General features: G+C 35.7%; 1 protein-coding gene across 1 annotated transcript; it reads left to right on the top strand.

Moving 5' to 3' along the window:
- Positions 1-389: 389 nt before the first annotated feature.
- On the top strand, positions 390-21,788 carry LOC113079232 (proton-coupled amino acid transporter 4-like). Its single transcript, XM_026251450.1, has 12 exons — positions 390-628; positions 1,615-1,719; positions 2,416-2,518; positions 2,729-2,819; positions 3,378-3,466; positions 6,715-6,810; positions 10,320-10,404; positions 10,583-10,831; positions 12,150-12,248; positions 13,039-13,208; positions 15,076-15,245; positions 20,720-21,788. The coding sequence occupies exons 2-12, from the start codon at positions 1,698-1,700 to the stop codon at positions 20,968-20,970; spliced, it is 1,425 nt and encodes a 474-aa protein (XP_026107235.1). The 5' UTR covers positions 390-628; positions 1,615-1,697; the 3' UTR covers positions 20,971-21,788.
- The last annotated feature ends 286 nt before the right edge of the window (positions 21,789-22,074 follow it).

Below are 22,074 nucleotides of genomic sequence, written 5' to 3'. Positions count from 1 at the left end.
AAAGCATCAAACACTGTAGTGCATATATTTTTTTTTTCCTAACATACAATATATGATTGATATTCGTGACTTTTTGTTATTGGAATTCTAAAACTTTACATTCATTATAGAACTTTATTAAAACTCCATAAGGAGACAGGTAAAATAAAAGAAAAATCAGCTACTAGTGAAACTAAATATAATATAGGATATAAATATTCCCATTCTGTTGGTTGGGTAAAAATGTCATAATTAAAAAAGTAGCCTGCATTATGGTGTAGTTAGTAACTGCTAAAACTAACCAGTCAAACGCGACTCTTATCCGGCGGCTGTATTAGTGTCGCGGCTCCTTTAAGGATTTGCTCCGTCATGACCGCGGTGACGTTGCGCGCATAGTTTGTGTGTGACTGTGGGATCCTGTGATGATTTCCATCGTGCGAGTCTGTTTCATTCGCTGTCATCCACTACAAATCTCACACCCAGGACTCATATTCATGGATGGCATGTCATCACTTTACGCCTGAGTAATCTGATCGCGCGGGTTGTTCGGTGCGGATAGCGGATCCGGATCCAGCACAGGGCCGGTGATGGTCGCGCGTCAAGCCGGAGAGAGCAACAGAGGAGCGGCTGTGATTTCTGCGCTCCGTCGGTAACATCCTCCACTTCCATCACGCTATACAGCATTAACATTTAGCTCCTTATACTGTTTTATTTTTAAAATGTAAAGTTGTTGTTTAGCTATTTTGATTGAGAGTTTATATTCAATGATAGGGTTCAAATATATATAAATATTTACTAAAAAATATATATATAAGTATAGGGATTTTAGTAAACCCTTTTTTCTAATTACTATATTCCGTGAATAAAAAAAGAAATAAGTAGGTTTTTAGTATTTTATGTAAAAATCTGTAAAATATATGTAAATTGTGTACTATTGTGTGTTAAAAAATTATAATATTATTATATGCATTAGACATAATGCAACACACACAAACATGTATATATTTCATGTTTTGTTAACACACTTTTTTAGTAAATAGTATTTGCTAAATACAGTAATTCACATATTTCCGTGAATCAATATTTTAAATAATTTTCTAATGTCCAGCATATTGTGTTGTGTGTTGCTTGTATAATAATTATACTTGAATTGTAGATTTTATTGTTATTATAATCATTATTGTTATTTATTAAGCAATACTGTATATGTATTATATAATATAATAATATTATGTGTTACGTATATAATATAAATAATATTATGTGAGAGTATATATATATATATATATATATATATATATATATATATATATATAATGGAGCAGAGTGCATTTCCATACTTTTACTTTTTGGTTTAATAGTTTTGATGACTTTACTTTTACTCTAAAATGTGGAAAAATAGTGTCTAGTAGCTTTGATAGTGTTTGCAACACGATATGTATAATATTTATGTGTTTAAGCTGCTTAACAGTTATGATTAGGAACTACTTTAACATTTCACCTTAATGTAATTACAAGTTAGTTTTAAAATGTCACAGTAGTGTGCAACAAGTCAAATGGCGTAGTTTGAGTTTTCTGTCTGTCATGTGTTTGGAGTGTAATGAACGTGTGTCATTGTGTGTATGCCGTCTACAGCTGATTCCCCGTGTGCCAACTCATCAGAGCACACAACACCCGCAGCAGGTTTGAACAAACACCCTCCAGATGAGCAGCACAAGATGCCAGCAGCTGAACAACTAGGTAAAGATGTGTGTTTTACCTCACAGATGACACTGAACCAATACGTGATGTCTGACAATGGCTCTGTTGATTCATTAACTTCATGCATTAAATTCAACACATCAAAAAAAAAAAAAAAAACACTGTACTGCTAGATCGTTTTAAAATCAAATATTTTAATATTCAATAAAACAGTCTGTAAATAAATATAAAAATATTTTTTTAAATCATGCTGTGCAGTATTGTTTTGAATAACCCTATATAATAAATAATATGCACTATAAATGTACATTTAAAATGTTTTTTAAATATTTATTTAAAGAAAAATAATTCAAAAATAAACACACAAATATGTATATATTAAAATGAAAAAATATATAGTTAAACATTTTTTAATTATTACTTTTTAAAGTACTACACCAGTGCTTTCTCAGCAGGGACACCAGTGTCCTTTAAACCTGAGGGCAGTTTTATCTCTGACCTGTTATGATCACCAGATGCTTGGTCTGAGAAACACATCGTCCGCATGAGGCTGAGCGAACAGACTATTCTGGGCTGCTTCTTTATGAACTGAATAAAGCAGCAGTGTGCTGTTTTTAAACAGACCTACTTTTTATTTTATTTTTATTATGAACTAGATCTGTTTAATTAGGCCATTCATTTAATACTCCGTAAGATCCGATGCCTTTAAGTCTGTGGTTTTATTTCACGGAGCAGACATGGAGCTGATGACCCCTCTGATGGAGGAAGCAGGAGGTGAAGAGGAGGAGGAGGATGTAGACATAGATGAAGATCCAGAACATCTGCCGCAAGGCATCACGTGAGTCTCACATCAGGGTTTCTTTTGTAGATTTGGGTTAAAACAGCTGTTTGTTTGCAAACAGTCATTTTGTCTGTAACAGATGTGTGTGTGTGTGTATATAAACAGCAAATTACATAATACACCTGTGTTGTAACCTCTCTCATGTCTGACATCTCCCTACTTTAAATAACAACATATAACGTCTGTTTCGTTTTCTCTGCTCCTCAGGTTTACTCAAACCCTGCTGCATCTCTTAAAGGGGAACATCGGCACAGGATTGCTTGGGCTTCCTCTAGCAGTGAAGAACGCTGGGATTGTGGTATGTAGCATCGCAGCTCCTTCATGAGCGATAAACCCAGTATAAATCAATTTCAGCCGCATGCAGAACCTTACTTTCCTTCTTTTTAAAGTTTTAAGACTGACCCGGAATCCAAACACTCTTGTAGTTTTTGTGGCCTGGTTTTCAGGGTCAGACCACACCATGTACACCACCGACTGTAAAAACCTTAAAAAAAAAAAGAGAGGAGTTTTAAATGAATGTGTTGGTCCCAGCTTTATTGCTCCTGTGATTAGATCCGTTTGTTTTCACCATCATGTCCTGATCGCCCGATACTGAGTGTTTAATGGGTGGAATGTGAGTTTAAAACAGGTCTGACTGGTTTACAGACTGAACCCGTGTAGGCTGTATTGTATGCAGACAGCTCAACTGCTGTTTGTTTGTAAGCGTGTCAGTCCACTAACTTTATTGCTGCCATAAAGGCCTTGTGCAGTATGTAAGCAAAGTTCACACTGAGAGAGAGAATGATAAGGCTTTATTGCTTACACTTACAGTTTTAAAAGAGTCTAAAACACATGATTCTCCTTTTTTTTCCTTCAGCTCGGTCCAGTTAGTCTGGTTCTGATGGGTGTTGTGTGTGTCCACTGCATGCACATCCTGGTCAGCTGCAGTCATCAGCTCAGTGAGCGGTAAGAACGCACCAATCACAGCCCACTGCTTCAGATGCCACAACCAATCACATTTCAGCTTCTGTTTTGTTTTTTCTATTTAGTTGAAAAAAAAAATGTGAGCGCGAGACAGTTCGTTAATGGAGAAGTGGTTTGATTTTGTAAAAAGTGGGTTTTGAAAGCAGAACTAGGACTAGGCATAACTAAGCATGGTTTGTGTGGTGAACAGTGTTGGGCTAGTTACTCAAAGAATGTAATATATTATTCATTACTAGTTGCTCCTTTCAAAAGTAATGTAATATTACTACTTTACTTATTACTTTCTGGCAACAGTAATTAGTTGCATTACTTTTTCTTCGCCCCACAGAGTATGTGATTGTGTATCTTCCTCATAAAATTCTTCTAGAATGTTACTAACAACATATTTCTGCCTCATCATTTGACCAAAATCCACATTGTATCACAATCAGATGTTATTACAAACACTCAATGGTGATTTATAGCAACATTCAAGTAGTTGTGTTGTATTAATCTCATTAATTGTCATGTGGAGCTTGAAGCTTTCATTATGTATTTTATCAAATCACAAGTTTGTGAGAATAGGGTATGGTTAGATAGTTAGGTTATTATTAAAATATTTTTAATTATATATTGTACCACATGCTGATCATTGGGGTGTGGGTGGGATGTAATGCAAGAGTTAAGTAAAGGCACAACTTACTCAACAGTTTCAGATCATCTTTTTTACTGACAGAATCAATATAAAGCAATATTTCTATCTGCTGAATGTAAGCTTTTCCATATTCCAAGCTTCCCTGCTGCATTGGGGACATCACATCATATGCAAGTCAGGAAAATTATGAAAATAAATCTAGGAATTATTTGATTGTTGGATTTTAAATCATCGAGATTGAGGCATCAAAAGTAACTACCGTATTTTTCAGACTATAAGTCGCACCTGAGCATAAGTCGCATCAGTCCAAAAATACGTCATGATAAAGAAAAAAACATATATGTTATGATCAGTGATTATTTTCTTAATAAAATACAAATTTGACATTGGAACTGGGGTGTGATGGCTGATGCGCAATGAGCGTTATGTCACATCGAGCCATGATGCAAACATGAGCGAACTAGCTTTGAGTTATCTTAGTCAGGGTTGTAGTTAACTAAAACTAAAATATTCAATTGAATTGAAACTAAAATGTATATGTTAATTATTGAATAATTAACAGTAAACAATGTCAATATGGAACGAAAAAATGTAAAAAAAAAAAATTCATACAAAGATAACTAAAACTAAAATAAAATTGTATAAAAACCACACATACTATATATATCAGATGAGCTGAACGAGACGCAGATTCCCCTTCTGCCAGCAGGTGGCGCTTAAAGCTTTTCCTGGGTTTCTGCTGTAAACAAAGCAGTGCTGCATTTATTAACTTTAAGATGTGATATATAGAGGAAAGATGAAAAGAAAAGAAGACAGCAGGTTTCCCTCAGACACACATTCATATAAACTCCTAACCTTAGTTGAATCACGATTTGTTTTTCATCTCAACCGATTTAAACAACTTTTCAACGGCTGGCGGTTAATTATTACACCCCTAATATCTACATCACGTGTTGAGTGGGGAAAAGAGCTCGAAGGAGGCAGATAATAAACAAACAGAGTCTTTAAAAAGTCCACAAGGCAGAAATGGAAAAAATGATCTCTTTACGTGACAGAGACTGGACAAAGTATAAATACTAAACCAAACGAGGGACTAATAAGATAATTAATCAACACAGGTGGAAACTAATGAACTAATCAATCAACAAAGGAAAACCAGGTCAGGCAAGGAGAAAAGAACATGCACATGACAATATATAAGGTGTAAGTTTTATTTAACTGTTACAACCCTTGTTCTAGTCCGACTTATAATGCTGTATGATAAAAAAAAGTGTCAGCTGAACCCCATTGACCCTAAAATATTGCCTTGAAGACCCCTTATAAATGAATATTTCAGTAATTGAACAATGTATTTGCATGATCACAGTTCTGTGATGTTGGTTAATGGTCACATGGCATGCAAGTTTTTTTGGTTTATACATCTTATATATACACATTTAATTGTTAGCTCTTCATCCACTCTGTGATCCACTCATATCTCAGTCCCATTTTCCTCTCTCTCGACCAATTTCCGGTCATTCTTCACTTTACCTGGATAGTATACAAAAATAACCCCAAAAAATAGTAATTTCACACATAAAGCAGTTTCTCATCTCAGTTTTCAGATAAAGCATCACACAATGCAGGTGACTTTCAGATTGTTGTGGCCTCCTGGTGGAGTTTTTCCCCCTCTTTTCTTGCAAGATTTTCTGGAATTCTAACCAAACATTTGATCCTGTGGGTGACAAAAAAACTACAGCTCACTTCCCATGCAACAGCGCAAACACACATGCAGTGACAGCTGAATAAAGAGGCTCCCATGTCGCATTTGAAGGGCTGTTCCTGATGGGTAACCTGGAAAACAGATCTCATTAACTGTCTAAATAAACATCAGCGTCTCAGATTGTTTGTGAAATTATAGTCATAGTGTTTTTGCAGTCAGCTCAAGCATTTGAAGCATGCGTATTGTGTATTCCGAACACAGCGGTTTTCTAGCGAGTGGACTTTCCTGCAGTCTGAATTTCTGTCTGTGCGTTCACACTTAAAAAACGGTGCTTCGTGCATGCACTCCCTCTTCAAACGCGATCAAAGGCCTCTCCCTCGGGTCTGACTCCTGAAGCGCAGGCTGCTGCATCAGTCAGATGTGGGACGGGGTTCTGCAGCGTGTGTCAGCGTTAGCGTGAAGAGATGTCAACCTCATCTCATCAGTGCGCCGTCACATTTCTCAAGTTATCACAGTGAGGATATGATTTCAGATTAGCAGTTAATCAGATGAGATTTGGCTGTTTTGATTATTGCATCAGGGTTATTATAGTTAGTGAAAACCTTAGACATGCACCCCTGCTTTGTGTGAAATTAGTATTTTTGTCGATTATCCTATAAAAGTCACCAAAGAGCGGTCTTGTCAGATTTTGCTTTAGGGGTCAGTTTTGTCCCCAACCACATGAAGAGAAAGTGTCATGTGTGTTGAACTTTTTTTGTCCTTCCTCTTTTATTTGAGTGTTTTGACTGCATTTTTCCCTCTGGAATTACACAAAACACAGTTTTTTTTCCTGCAATGCTTTGTTCTTGAAGAATATTTATCTTTGTTTTCCTCTCTCTGTCTTCTTCCTCACAGGTTGAAACGTTCCCCCCTCGGTTACAGCGACACGGTTGCAGTTGCCATGGAGATGAGTTCCTCCCAGTGCCTGAGGAAAGGTGCTCATTTTGGGAGGTGAGCTATCCCATCATGCAGTTCACTGGCATGACAGCCCCCCCACCGACACCCCTCACATGTGCATATGTGATAGAGAGAAAGAGGGATGGCACGAGGGCAAATGTCTGTGCTTGACTGAATATATTCAGGACGCTGCCTGCAGGGGTGTGTTTTCACATCTGATGTCCCACACACACACACACACCTCTCCCCTGAATCTTAAAAAGATCTGTCTTACCGGGAAATACTGCCTCATTTTTATCTGTGTCGGAAGATAATATCATGCACTTTAAAAAATAAAACCCTGATGATGCTACTACTACATCAACAAAAATATTATTAATAATAGTAATTATTATTATTAAAAAATATTAACATTTTATATAGCAGAAAATTCTGTCATCATTTACTGTTTAATAATATACTCCATACTGAAAAAATATAGTATATATTATACAAATATTATTATACTGTACTTATAATACTAATATATAATAAAAATAATTTAAATAAATATTGTAATAATATGTAATATAGCATGTGCATTTGTTTTTGGAAAAGCCTGAAATCATCTTTTGACACTTTTATGGTGCTTCTAAAAAAAAAGTCTTTATTCATAAAAAAAAGAGCATGATCTTTAAATGAAAAGTCATAGAAAGTCAATTGGGTTCAACAGAAATTCAAATAGGTTTAAAAAAAACATTGAGGTTGATTGAAATATGACAATTTCTATTCAGTGTTATTTTAGTATTAATTATATACAATTATAATTTTATTCATCTTTTTAATTAGCTTTTATTTTTATATTTTCATTAAATGCATTAAATTATTTGTATATTTTCTTAAATTTCATTCAAATGTTTTATTGAATTTTACTGTTGTGGACTTTTGTCATTTTTTTGTTTCAAATTTTTTTTTTCAGAGTTTAGTATTCATGTCAGCTTATTTCCGTCAGTTGCAAAGACAAACCTTCTCATTTAAATGTAATATTTACAATATAACCTTATTTCAGCTTTATTTCAATAAATAAAAATGTTTTTTTAATAGTTTTAGTTAATAACATTATTTCAATTTTTATTTGAACAATCCCTTTAAAAACGTCTCACATGGCTTCAATACTTGATTCTGATTCAGTTGCTTCAGTCAAATATTTTTATATTGTTACTCTTTTCTTACTTCCTGTTTCTTCTGTGTCACTTTATTCCTCCTCACCATCTTTGTGGTAATTGTTCTATTTTTTCTTTTATTTATAATTTTTCTCTTATCTTCTGGAGTTATTTGTTCTCATTTTTCACCTGAGATATAGTTATTCTTAACAGGTGTCCCTGTCTTCTTTACTACTCTAGACATGCCTTTTCCCCAGTTTTTTGGGGCTCTGATTAGTCCACTTCCCAGAACTAGGGGCACTTTAGTTAGTCTGTTAGTATTATATCTTTTCTCCTCCCCAGTTCTAGGTTTAAATGCTTTAATGCTCCGAGTGGTTGTTCTCTTTTCTTTTTTAAAAGGCTAAGTACTAAGATTACACTCTGCTAATATGTTTTCAATTTCTTTTTTGCGGGCATTGTTTTATAACGTGTATCCTTCAGGTCTACTTCCACCTACTTCATGCAACAGCCTAATCTTATCCTCATGAGGGCTCTAATCTTCTATTGACAGCCATATACTTAATATCAGTACACCACCTTTTTGAGCTTCAACTAAGTATTTTTTCCACTGCTTAACTTCTCTTTCCCAGTCATTTCTTGTGCCTTCTCCAAGGCTTCAGCAGAGACAGCGTGGCCTGTGCAAGTGTGCATTAACCTGTTAATCGATTCTTTGCCAAGTCTTGCAGTCTTTCATAACGCAGGTTGCATAAACACTGAGGTCCTCGCCCTGTTCTGCTGCCTTACAGCCTCAGTTAAGTTTAACTCTAATAATTCAGTCTAAATCAACCTGTTCTTCTCCTGACTCTTTTGAGGCATTAAATGTGAGGTATCTAGGAGTTGGAATCTTCCCCCTTGCTATATTCAGGTTCGGTCTCTTCTAATGTCATTTGCAGTTCTTTCTTTTCTTTTTTTTAGGCCCTTTAGCATTCTGTCCATCTCCCTAACTGTTTCCTTCCTGAAATAACGCCTGCTTACCAGACTCTGTCCAAACTTCTGCCCCAGCAATACTTTTGACAGCCGGAGATCTACTTGCTGTCCTCATTTGACCATACATTAAACTTCTTCTTTTTTTATAGCACTTTTTCTCTAATTGTCAGCCTCTTTCTCTCTCTGCTGCTAGGTTTCTTGTATTTTATCCCTTTAATATTAACTTCAAGTTAAGTAAGGAGGAACTCGTGTGCATTTTGGAAGTCTGTCATTGCCTCTTTATATATCCTAACGTTTTCCATATTAGGAGTCTCACCCGAGACTTCTTCAGGTTTTTCTCCACTCATAGTGTACGGTTTTATTTTGCCTTGGTTCTTTTTACAGACCGTGCTCATAGTTCCCTCTGCCTCTGAGCTTTTGCATTAAATAGTCACTTCCTGTTTACAGTGGCTTCCTATTTCTAGGGCTCGTTGTATGACTGCTAGACCATCTTTGGACTCTTGAAAGTCTCCTTTCTGCAGTCCATCCGTACTTGGCAACCATAAAAGTATCTGACCTGGCTCTGTTTCCTGGACTGAAGGCTCTTTTCTCCCTGTGGTCTCCATGGTATATGCCTGTATTGAGATACTGCTGGATTTTCTCTGGGCTTTTTTACATATCATAGTAAAGCATCCAAGTTTTTCAACTCCATAGCCCCTCTAGGTCTCATGGGTAGTGACCGCGTTTCTTTGGCCCTTCAGTTCTTTCTCTGGACTGGAATATACTAACACCCTCAGGATTAGTATCACCGAATCCTTTCTGGATTGGTCTATGTGGGTCTTACTGGTAGCTCTTCAATGTGGGATCTAGACTTTCAATTTAAAACTCAAGCCCCGGAAGCTGGGCGCCATGTTACTCGTCGCATGCTTTTATCTTACACCTTTAACTCTGATTATTCAGGTAGGGGAAGGATAGGAAAATCTAGCCTAAACCATCAAGCACAGGTTGAAGTCATTCAGGAGTGATGTAGAAGACTGCCTAGTGGTTGTTCTTGTTTGAGGCTCAGTTTGTAGATAAAAGTCTCACCGGAGGCAGTAGTAACAATAAAATCTCTTATTTTATTGGTTGCAATGCAAAGCAGTTAATGCAAAAATAAAACAAAAATCAGCTAAGTTAAAAAAAGCAGCATACATAACATCATAAGTCTTTCACGACTGTTGCTTGCTCATCCTAACAAAGCAAATATTGCAAATGCAAGCATCTTTGTATTAAATGGCATTAACCTTAAAACAAGCAAATAACATAACACTGAAACAGGTAAAAAGCAATGCAATTATCAATATACAAACCAGTATAAACGCTGCTGTTAATACAGCTGATTTCCTACACTATGCTAGTTTCATGTCTCTCACATCACACAATCTCGGTCTTCTAATATGATCCTGTGATATGTTCTCATATCAATATCTTTTACAGGCACTTGGTGAATTTCTTCCTGGTTTTGACCCAGCTGGGCTTCTGTAGTGTTTATTTTGTGTTCCTGGCTGAGAACATTAAACAGGTATGTGTGACTAGAGCTCCAGAAATATAAATTTTCTCCATAGATAAACTGATTTTTATTATGTGACGGCACCAGAGCTAATGGAAATACACTTTTCCAGAATAAAACCCAGCAGCTGCCAGTCAGATTTCTTTTTCTGAATGTAAAAGGCAATTGATGCACAGCGTGTGTTTGTTAGGTGATGGAGGGAGCTCATCTGAACAGCTCGGTGGAGACTGTGCTGATACACTCCAACATCTCACAGGGGGAGACTCCTTCAGTCTCTGCAGCTGCGGGGCTGGACCTGCGGCTCTACATGGTCTTCCTCCTCCCCTTCATCATCGTTCTGACCTTCATCAGAGACCTGAGGAACATGGCCGCACTCTCAGCCATCGCCAACCTCTGTATGGCTGTCAGCATCATCCTCATCTTCACATATATACTCAACGTGAGTATGTGTGCCAGCTGCACAGATTGAGGGAAAACTGAAAATTTACATATAAAAAAATAAACTAAATTAAAATTGTGATTTAAAATGCATTCTTATAAAGCTCCGGGTTTGCTGTGATTGATTTAAATAGTGACTATAAAATAATAATAATAATAATTATTACTACTACTACTATTACTATTACGAAGTTGTTTTTACTAAGTTGTTAACAAAACTATTAAAATGGTAATATTTGTATTGTAATATTTTACTGTGAAATCAAGTAATTAATAAAACAGTTATATAATAATTATTTATTTAGTAAGCAAAACTATTAAAATAAGAAATATTACTAATATTAGCCTATATTTAACTGTAACATATATTTTAAATATATTAATATATTTAAAATTTTAATATATTACTGTAAAATCAATCAAGAACTTAAGAAATGTAACAATAATAATTATTATTATTATTATTAAAGAAAACTATTAAAATAAGAAATGACTATTGAAATATTAGAAATATTTGTAAAATAATCAATTATTTAACAAAAATAATATAATATTAATAGTTATTATTAGTAAATAAATATAAGGAATATTACTAAAACAAAATCACTAAGAAAAATAACAATAATTATTTTACTTTTCAGTACAACTGTAAAACACATTACTAATATGACAGTTAATTATGGCTGTATAATTTCTTCATTTTCAAATGTTAAACCATCAAGCTTTTATTTCGGCACAAAACTCATGGATCCCTGCATTGAGCTTCAGTTACTGTAATGAGAAGCGATTTTATCAGAGCTTGTCATTACAAATTAGGGAAGACGGTGGACTCAAACTGATGCAGAGAGGAGTTTGTATTGAGCAGCATTTACTGTGAACAGAGTTGCTCTGAAATGCTGGAAACAAGAACACAGTGCCATGCTTCACTCATGTTTTACATATTTATTTAAATTGATCAAATCACAAAGGCTGTGATACTTGTACTATTTAAAATAGGTTTTATTCTGATTAATCGTGCAGACCTTGTATGTCTAGTCTCATATATCCACTTTTGTAGTCAAGAAACCTCATTGTTTAGCCTAGGAACTCCACTGATCAAGCCTATGCATGCAAACGCTCACAAATTGTATGAAGCTACCAAATCATATTGGAGGCTTTTTTGTATGCAGCAGATATTCAGGGCTGTGGGCGGCTGACTCTACATCTGTACATGTACTGTGCCTGTACGTGTAGTATCTGCTGTGTCCCAAAGAAAGACTGTAATTCTAATCCTGATGTGTAACTATATCATGTCTTTTACCCTCTCTGACTGTCTGTAGGATGTGAGTGATCCCAGACGTCTGCCGTACATCTCCTCGTGGAGGAAGTTTTCCTTCTTCTTTGGAACAGCCATATTTGCCTTTGAGGGAATTGGAGTGGTGAGATGACGATTGAGGTTTAATTTTTTTATTTTGATTCTTCAACTATACATGGTGTTCGATTAATCTTTTTTTTTTTTTTTTAAAGCATTGTTCCTTTCGGCATTGGAAGAAATTAGGTATTTTTTATATGTAATAATAATTAAATTTATACTGTATTTACTGACTTTAATTGTGTGCCTCTTGCTTCTTTCTATGGTCTTATAAATTATTAAAATAAAATAAATTATTTATTTTAAATGCTGAGCTAGTTGCAATGCAATGCAATTTTTTTTCTGCAAAGAGTACTTCTTTAAAAAAAAAAGAAAAAAGTAATATGCATTTTATATAACTATATTACTATAAATTTTGTTATATTACCCTGCCATTAAATTACAAATCAAGTGAACAATGCTTCGAGGAGTGATAATAAATTTGACATCTCTCATAATAATTTTTTATTTTCTTTCTTTGCAATACAATGGAAAGACAAGTCATGAAAAGACAATGGATTTTTTTTTCATTCACCATTAGAGTAACTGGTGAATTTCTTTTTTGTAAAGGTCTTGAAAATGGTGTCAGAATATAATAAACTGGAAGTGCTGATACTTGCAGATTTCCTGATTCATGCATTCCCTTGGGACTGAACCCATGACCTTACCGTTGCTTTGCTATGAATTTGATCAAAGGAAGGCGTCTTAGAAGGCAGCATCATCTTTCACACTACTTTTGGACCAGGCTTTGTGCATGAGATGCCTGGAGCAGAGCTTCACCACACACGATCAGTCTCTCTCTCGCTTCGTTTGTGTAGGTTCTTCCACTGGAGAATCAGATGAGGGAACCAAAGCGATTCCCTCAAGCCCTCAACATTGGCATGGGCTTCATCATCATCCTCTATGTGAGCCTGGCGACGCTGGGATACCTCCACTTCAGAGACGACATCAAAGGAAGCATCACCCTTAACCTTCCACATGACTCCTGGTGAATATGATGCAAAGACACTTCAAAAGTCCATCAGACATTTCTCTCTACGTTCAAAAGAACAGCTTTTATTTGAAATAGAAATCTTTTGTGACATAATAAAATTAATGCATGCCTGATGAATGATGCTTATTACATACTGACCCCAAACTTTTAAACAGTATTGTGTGTGTGTATATATATATATATTAGTATAAATAAAAATAAATCAAATATAATAGTAATATTATAGTATAAATAAAAAAATAAATTAAATAAATTCAGTCTGGCCAGCATCGTGTTCCCAACCCAGTCTCTCCTTTTGTTTTTCTCGACTACCTCCAAGTAAAAAGCGTCAAAAGCTGAAAAATAAGTCTCATCCATCACATCTGAGTGTTAAATCAGTTCAATTTAGTTATCGCAGCTCTCTGCTATAGTGGAGTTAAATTCAGAGAGCTAATATAAAACTCCTCGCTGGAGTCTCTGTCAGAAACATCTCCACTGATTGATCACCTTAAAATCAAATTACAAAGAAATCAAAACCAGCTGCTTTAGAGTGGAGCTCTTACTAAATCCTGCCATTTCTAACTAACTTTCCTCTAGACTTTTATTAGCAGTTAACGTATTTCTAGATCCCATCAGCATCCGTTCAGCTGAGGACAATCTGCCACCAGAAGATCTCCATCTTCTGGTTTGTTGACATGTCCAGCAGTGACGGCCGTGTTCTGCAGTGTGACGCTGTTAAACAACTCGAATTTCAATTGCTTAGTTTAAAGTCAGTTTTTTTGAATACATTTATTCTGTAGGATGCATTAAATTGATCAAAAGTGACAGTAAAGACATTTATGATGTTACAAAATGTTACAAAATATTTCCAATAAATGTTCTTTTGAACTTTCTGTTCATCACAGAAGCTTGTAGAAAAAAAAATGCATCACGTTTTCACAAAAATGTAAAACAACCGTTTTCAACACAGCAACTCAGCATATTAGAATGATTTCTGAGGATCATGTGACACTGAAGACTGGAGGAATGATGCTGAAAATTAATTACAGTTACGGATCAATTACAGTTTACAATATATTCACATGGAAAACCATGATTTTAATCTGTAATAATATTTCAAAATATTGCTGTTTTTACTATATTTTTAATACAATAAATGCAGCCTTAGTGAGCATGAAAGACTTCTTTTAAAACATTAAAACTGAATTCTTTTATAGTTTGCTACCATTACGTTGAAAAGAAAACTGAAAAAAAAGTTGTTAAATTGGTGGAAGGATTCAGATATTTAATAAATGTTTTTGAAAAACCATCATTAAAATAATTCAGTCAGTTCTAGTATTTTTAAAAAGAAACTAAAGTGGTTCTAATTTTTTTTAAGAGCTAGATCCCCCCAAAATTCAAATTCTGTCATTAATTACTCACCCTCAAGTCGTTCCATTCCTGTAATACCTTTCATCCTCGGAACACAAATGAAGATATTTTTGATGCATTCTCAGAGCTCTCTGAGCCTCCCATAGACAGCAAGGGTACTTCCAGAAACATAGTAAGATCATCAGTACAATAGTCCATGTGACATCAGTAGTTCAACTGTAACTTTACGAAGCTACAAGAATACTGTTTGTGTGCAAAGAAAACAAAACGCTTGCAGTCTATGAGAGGGTCAAAGAGCTCTCAGAATGCATAAAAAATATCTTAATTTGTGTTCCGAAGATAAACAAATGTCTTACGGGTTTGGAACGACTTGGGGTGAGTAACTAATGACAGATTTTTCATTTTTGGGTGAACTTTCCCTTAATTACATGCTCTGTTGTTTCTGTCTGGATCTGTTCTCCGTTTCTCTGCAGTATTCACGTGTGTGTGTGTGTGTGTGTGTGTGTTGCAGGTCTAATCAGCTGGTGAAGGTCTTGTACTCGTTCGGTGTGTTTGTGAGTTATGCGGTGCAGTTTTTCGTGCCGGCAGAGATTCTGGTTCCGCCCGTGTGTGAGCGCATTCGGAAGAGCTGGAGACGAGCGGCTGATCTCAGCTTACGAGCGCTGCTCGTCTGCCTCACCTGTGAGTGAACACACACACACACACACACGCTCTCATCCAAAACACTGTGAGCTGCCTCTATAATCAGCATCATAGCCATGTATTTTATGATAAAAGCAATCCCAGAATGCATTGTGTCGAGCTCAGTGAAAAAAATAATCCTAGATTGTGAATCAGAAGAAGAGACCAGCTGTAAGACAAGTATACTTGTATATCATTCAATACAAATCATTTAAAATAGTGTTGCACTGTTCATCTTGTTTTATGCTCCCGCTCCATCATCCTCTTTATTTCCATTCTGTTTTCTCTGCACTTCTTCCACCCACCTATCCATCCGTTCGTTCTCTTCCTTGCTTCCCTCATTTTTCTCCCTATTCCTGTCTTCTCCTCATCCTAATCCTCCCTCTAGTATCCATTGGTGATGAGAGGAGAGATAGTGGAGGTTTGTTTCCCTCCCAAAATGATGGATGGATGCCGTGAACCATTGTAAAGCTGAAGGCTTTTGGATTAGTTTGATATATGTTTTTTATCTTTGGAAAAATTGAGTCTGCCACTGAACCGTGAACCATCTGGAGACCTAAAATATGAAAATAAATATTTGTTTAACACCGTCAGTCATGCAGGTACGAGAGAAAGAGCGTTTGCTATGAAAAAAGAGAGGAAGAGAGAATGTTGCAGGAATTGAGTGAATGAAAAAGTGAGTGATGGTGTGTGCTTTGTATTGGAAGCAGAGAAAAATGGAGCGAGACCATGTGAAATGCAAGCTGTTAAAACAGGATCTCTGCCTATCAGTGTGCTATGAATATTATTTATGTACTATTATAATATTTTAATAATAATTTATATTTACATTTTTATGTGTATAGTTTTTCATTTTCCTTTTCCTTTATATTTATCTAATCTATCCATCCATAAAGTTATCATTCTAGTTATCTATTGTTCTATCTGATGCTCTGTTTATCATTCCTTCCTCCATCCATCCATAGTTCATTCTATCCATCTATTCATTGTGTCCATTCCTTCATCCTTCCATTATTCATTCTATCATCCACCATTCATTCTATCCATCCATTTTTCAGTCTGTTTGTCTATCCATCATTTCTTCATTCATTCAATCCATCCAATATTTATGGTCATCTATCCATCATTCATTCAATGTCCACTTATTCATTCCATCCATCCATCCATTGTTCATTCTTTCCATCCATTCATCCAATGTCCATTCCTTCATCCATCCATTCATCATTCATTCTATCCATCCATCCATTTTTCAGTCTGTCTATTCATCATTCATTCATTGTTAATTCATCTATCCATCCATCCAATATTTATTGTCATCTATCCATCATTCATTGTTCACTTATTCATTCCATTCATCCATCCATTGTTCATTCATCCATTCCTTGTTCATTCCATCCATCCATCCATTGCTCATTCTTTCCATCTATTCATCCAACGTCCATTCATTTTATCCATCCATCATGCATTCTATCCATCAATACATTTATCAGTCTGTCTGTCTATTCATCATTCATTCATTTATTGTTAAATCATCTTTCCATCCATCCATTGTTCATTCATCTAATCCTTGTTCATTCCATCCATCTATCCATCCATCCATTGTTCATTCATCCATTCCTTGTTCATTTCATCCATCTATCTGCTCTGTCTATTGGTCTAGCAGTCTGTCTAGTTTATCGTTCTAGCTAACAATCCATTGTTCTACCTACTGTTGTAGACATCATATCAGCTATTAATCTGTTATTATAGTTATTGTTCTAGCTGTTATTAATAGTAACTATCATTCTACCTCTTGTTCTAACCTCCTATCTATTGTTCCAGGTATAGATTTTGCTATCCATCCTTCCATCTATTTTTTAGCGACCAATCTTTCTTGCCATCTACCATTCCAGCGACTGATATTGTAGATATCTCTTATTCTATGTAGATACAATCTTTCCTCCCTCCCCAGTGGCCCTGCTCACTGTTCATTTGTCGGTCTTTTGTTCTATCCATCTCTCTGGTCTCCTTGGACATATCACTTTCTCTGCTTATAAGATTTTTTATTGCATCCATGACTTTCTTTTTCTCTTTTGTCCCGACTCATCGGTCACTCGATGCTCCGTCTCTCTACAAAGTTTCAAGTTGCAACATGCCGACATGAAACATGTAGAGCTTGGTGGGATTAGAATAATATTCACATTAATTCATTGCTAAACTGCATTTAACATTTTCGGAACGATGCATATCAGAGTAAAACGATAGTTGGTGGGAAATGATGTTAAGTGGAACTTGATTTTATCCAATGGAGTTTGGCCAAGATATTACTGGTTTATATTATTGTCTCTGCCCACACAGCAGGAAAGTCATTACATTTTGATGAAAGATTATGAAAAACATTCACAATAAAATGCGCCGTTGAGCTGTGTACAATAAGACCAGGGACATTTATTAGGATGGGAAATAGCAGGGTTCCCCAAATTCTGAAAACACGGTAATTATTTAAATTAGAAATTGAGGCAAATGTCAAATATATGGAAAAGTCATGAGAATAAATGCAATTTTGAAATCCTTCATGCTCTGTGAGCAAATTGTTAATTTTCAAGGCAGTCTACAAAAGTCTATGCAGCAGTCACAAACACCTGGAAAAATAACGGAAAAAGTAATGACTCCAATAATTATATATAATAATAAAAAAATGCAATATATTACTTTAATATAAAATAATTTTAAAATTAAAATTAAATTTAAAATATTAAAATATATATAATTGTTAGAAATGATATCATGATCTCTAAAAATATAATTAATAATAAAAAAAAATCATATTTCAATAAAGATGAAACATTTATTAAAACTACTAAACTACTAAAATAAAAAATGTAAAATTAATTGTATTGGTCTTGAAATATGAAATTATTTAGAATTTATCTTTAATATCACCTGGAACTGCATGGTGTAGGTCTGCTGGGTGTTTTATGCTGCATGTAGCTCTGAGGAAGATCTAGAAGAGGCCTGTGAAATGAAATGCTGTTGAACAGGGTAATGAGCTCTGAAGGTTACGGGTCTGTGGCCTCTGCTGGTAGATAAACAGATGAAGTTCTCCTTCTGTCACTCGTTCATGCTGTCTTTTATCTCTCTCTGTGTTCTTTCTGCCTGATGTGCCTCCTCCCTCTTTCCCTGGCCCGAGGCCGTCACCCCTCTGAGCGCTGTGATAGATTAGTGGGCATGTTGTGTGTTTGAATATACCTGTGTGTGTTGGTGCAGTGTATGTTTTTTATGGTGTGTGAAAGAGCTGGGGCAGAGTTGAGGGACTCATTCAGTGTCTGCTCATTTATCTCAGTCTCCCTGAGGCTCTGTGAATTATTACCTGCCTGCCCTGTGGAGACAGGCCCATCATGGAGCTCTTCGCTGAGGCCTGTCACAGAGCTCCGTGATAGGGCTTATCACGCACCTGCATGGAAGACATTCTCTAAGAAGCCTCTGGCTTTGAGGTGTTTGTGTAGGAAGTTAAGTGGTTAAGGCTGACTGGTAACCCAAAGGTTGCTGGTTCAATCCCCTCAAGGATCAAGCTATGAAATCTCAGGTTGCTGCACTTGGATCATTGTTCTTTTATTATCATTACATATTAACATAGTTTTAATAAGTGTTTTGAATTTGGTTTTATTTTTATATTTTCCTCATCAATTTTGTGGTTCAGTTTTTTTCTTTTTTTTTTAAATGTCTGTTCAGTTGTTGTTGTTATTATTATTGTTGTTGTTGTATTGTTTAAATACATTAACAAACTAAAATTATTTCAGTTATAAAAATAAAAATTAATGAGATCAGAATAATTTTAGAATTAAATTACTGAAATAAAAGTTTAATAACAAATCAGTTTTTTTTATATTTAATTTTAGTTTGTTAACAATAAGGCTGACTATAAATAAACATATTTGGATATTATAATTGATTCTAATGATGATATAGAATTTGTGGATACAGAGTGTAAAATTATTAATTAAAATATATATATATTAGGGTTAATATAAAAAAATACAAAATATATTTAATTTTGAAATATGAAATTATATTTATCTTTAAACTCGATAATGCTGACTTGGATTGACTCTAAAACAAGTATATTAAATAGCAATAGAAGTTTGCTTCATCAGTACCCATAAAACATTTCATTTCTTAATTAGTATTCATATTTGGTTGTTTGCAAGCTTGTTTGTTTGTTTTTAGATTTCCTTTTTGAACGCCAGGTCCATTTGTTGGTGTCGGTTTATCTCTCATATGATGTGCTGAACTGTCAAACGTTCTTCCTGAGGGTGGCAGTAGCACACAGAGAGGAGAAACTGAAGCGCTCATGCGTGGTTATGAGCGAGTGTTCAGAATAACAGAGCGAGGATCCAGTGTGTGTTACATGTTACTGGATTCTGAGAGAAGGAGAGAGAGACAGAGAGATGTAGCTTAGAGAGCAGGTGTGACACTTCCCACTCGAGTCTCATGAATTAAACATATGTGGACATCCTGAGAGTGTGTGTGTGTGTGTGTGTGCTTTTTGTTAAAGGCTGCGAGGAGCATTTACAGTCATTCCACTAAAAGCTGTATATGTGCACAGATATAAATTGTTGTGCCTTTTTTATTCAGGGAAAAGAGAAGGGGTTTTGTCTTTTCAACATCAGCAGAAAAGATTAATATTGATTTTTGATTTAATCCTTCAGCCACGATCCTCTGCAGACATCCGTCCACACACCAGTCAGGATGGCAGAGAGTTAAACACACACACACACACACTGCAGTTCAGCTATGTAGCTTTTTACACAAACTGCTCATAAATAATACTGGTCTCCATCTGCGTCTGTTTATAATTAGTGATGACCATAAGTATGATGTTTTGATATGTAACATGCTCTGTAGTGCAAACGAACAAAACAGACCTAAAAGTTTGGCCCTAGCAACCACTCAACACATTAGCAACGACACTGTAACACTGTGTCAACACATCCTAGCAACCACATACTGTACCAACACCCTAGCAACCACCCACAACATGAGAAAATGCATTGTGATGATTACAAATGTTTTACTATTATTAAATGCCATTACAGTAATTAGTAATATATATACTGTATATTCTATATAAACTTTTTTCTAGTTTTCAATTAGATTAAGTAATTCTGTTGTGCTTTCTTATTTTTTATTTATTTTTATATTTTTTTATTTAGCTTTAATTTATTTAGATTCATTTTTAGTTTTAGAACTTCAGCTAATTTCAGTAAGTTTTCAGGGCAACCAGGCTAATTTATTTCAGTTTTATTTCAATTATCAACAAAAAAGGTTTTTACTATTTTAGTTGTTGACAGTAACACAACTGCAGAACACACTTACAGAAACATGGCAATTCCAGCAGATTCTACCTAGCAACACCACTGAGTTACACATGATCAAACACCACTCATGTTTTCTTAAATCTCATTACTCTTCGTCTCTCTCTCTCTCTCTCTCAGGTATGACAGCAGTCTTGATTCCGCGGTTAGATCTGGTGATCTCATTGGTCGGTGCGGTGAGCAGCTCGGCGCTGGCGCTCGTCTTTCCTCCGCTGGTGGAGCTGGTGGCGTATCCCAGCCAGCCTCCTCCTCCTCTCCTGCTCCTCAAAGACCTCTCCATCGCCGTCCTCGGCTTCATCGGCTTCCTGACCGGGACCTACGTGACGCTGGAGGAGATCATTTATCCCGACGACCAAGGACCGTCTCCGTGACACACACACACTACCTCACCAGCCCTGAAGACCACGCCCACAAACAAAGGACCAATCAAGGCACAGTTCTTAAGGGCACGGTGTCATTTTAAATACTGTACCTCTTCTTCCTGTGAGTGACTGTGGCTCTGGGGTGGAGAGCTTGTCTTATAGGGTTTCAGGTTTCAGTCATTTTTCATTCCACAGGCAGATGCCCGAGGTGTGCGTCTCCAGCGCGGATGCATGTGCGAGTGAGTGAGTGATGGTGTGCATGGGAAATATTTCCTCCACACAGGCTTATGGACTTTCCGTGACTCCACCCTGTTGTAGATGGAATGAGGTCGGTGGACCATATAGCGTGACGGGCCGTCAGCTTTTAACACTAAGAGAGAGCGCCGGAAGAAATATTCCACTCTGTAAAGAATGCACATTCCTGCTGACTAGAGATATTATTAATAAACCAACCATTTCTCCTGAGGCTTGCGATATTGAATTTATTTATTTAGTACTTTTTTTTTACTTCTGCAGTATTCAGGGGGATTAATGAGTATTTATTTAATGACAAACATTGGAACGTTAAATGTATTTCAGGCTTTTAACTCTTGATTTTAGAAAACAAGCAGAATGATTCAGGATCCAAAACATGCGGTTTCCACAGTATCTGTAATTTGTCATCATTTAAAACGGTTTTTGACATCCCTCGGTTTGTAAAGACAAAGAAAAGTCAAGTTTGAACCGATGCATGTACAAAAGAAGGCATTCAAGAAGCTTTATAGTTATAGCTCTTAAGTATGACAGTGTGTTTCTGAATAATCCTTTTAATAAATTTAGCAGATAAATTAAATGTATGTATTTGGCAGACGCTTTTATCCAAAGCGACTTAGTGCATTCAGGCTATCAATTTTTACCTATCATGTGTTCCCGGGAAATCGAACCCCCAACCTCCACCAATTGAGCTACCGGAACACTTAGTAATGAATTTCTGATTTTTACCAACAAAAATCTTTTTTTTTTCTTTTTTTATACATTTTATTTCTATTTCATCTTCAGTTAAGTTAATTTTTTATATAAACCGTATCTATTATTTTAGTGTTCTCAGAGTTTAACTTTTATTTTTAGAATGTT

This window comes from Carassius auratus, unplaced genomic scaffold, assembly GCF_003368295.1.
Source record: "Carassius auratus strain Wakin unplaced genomic scaffold, ASM336829v1 scaf_tig00027474, whole genome shotgun sequence".
Lineage (NCBI taxonomy): Eukaryota > Metazoa > Chordata > Actinopteri > Cypriniformes > Cyprinidae > Carassius > Carassius auratus.
Note: the sequence above shows the minus strand (reverse complement) of the source record. Positions and strands in the feature narration are given on the sequence as shown.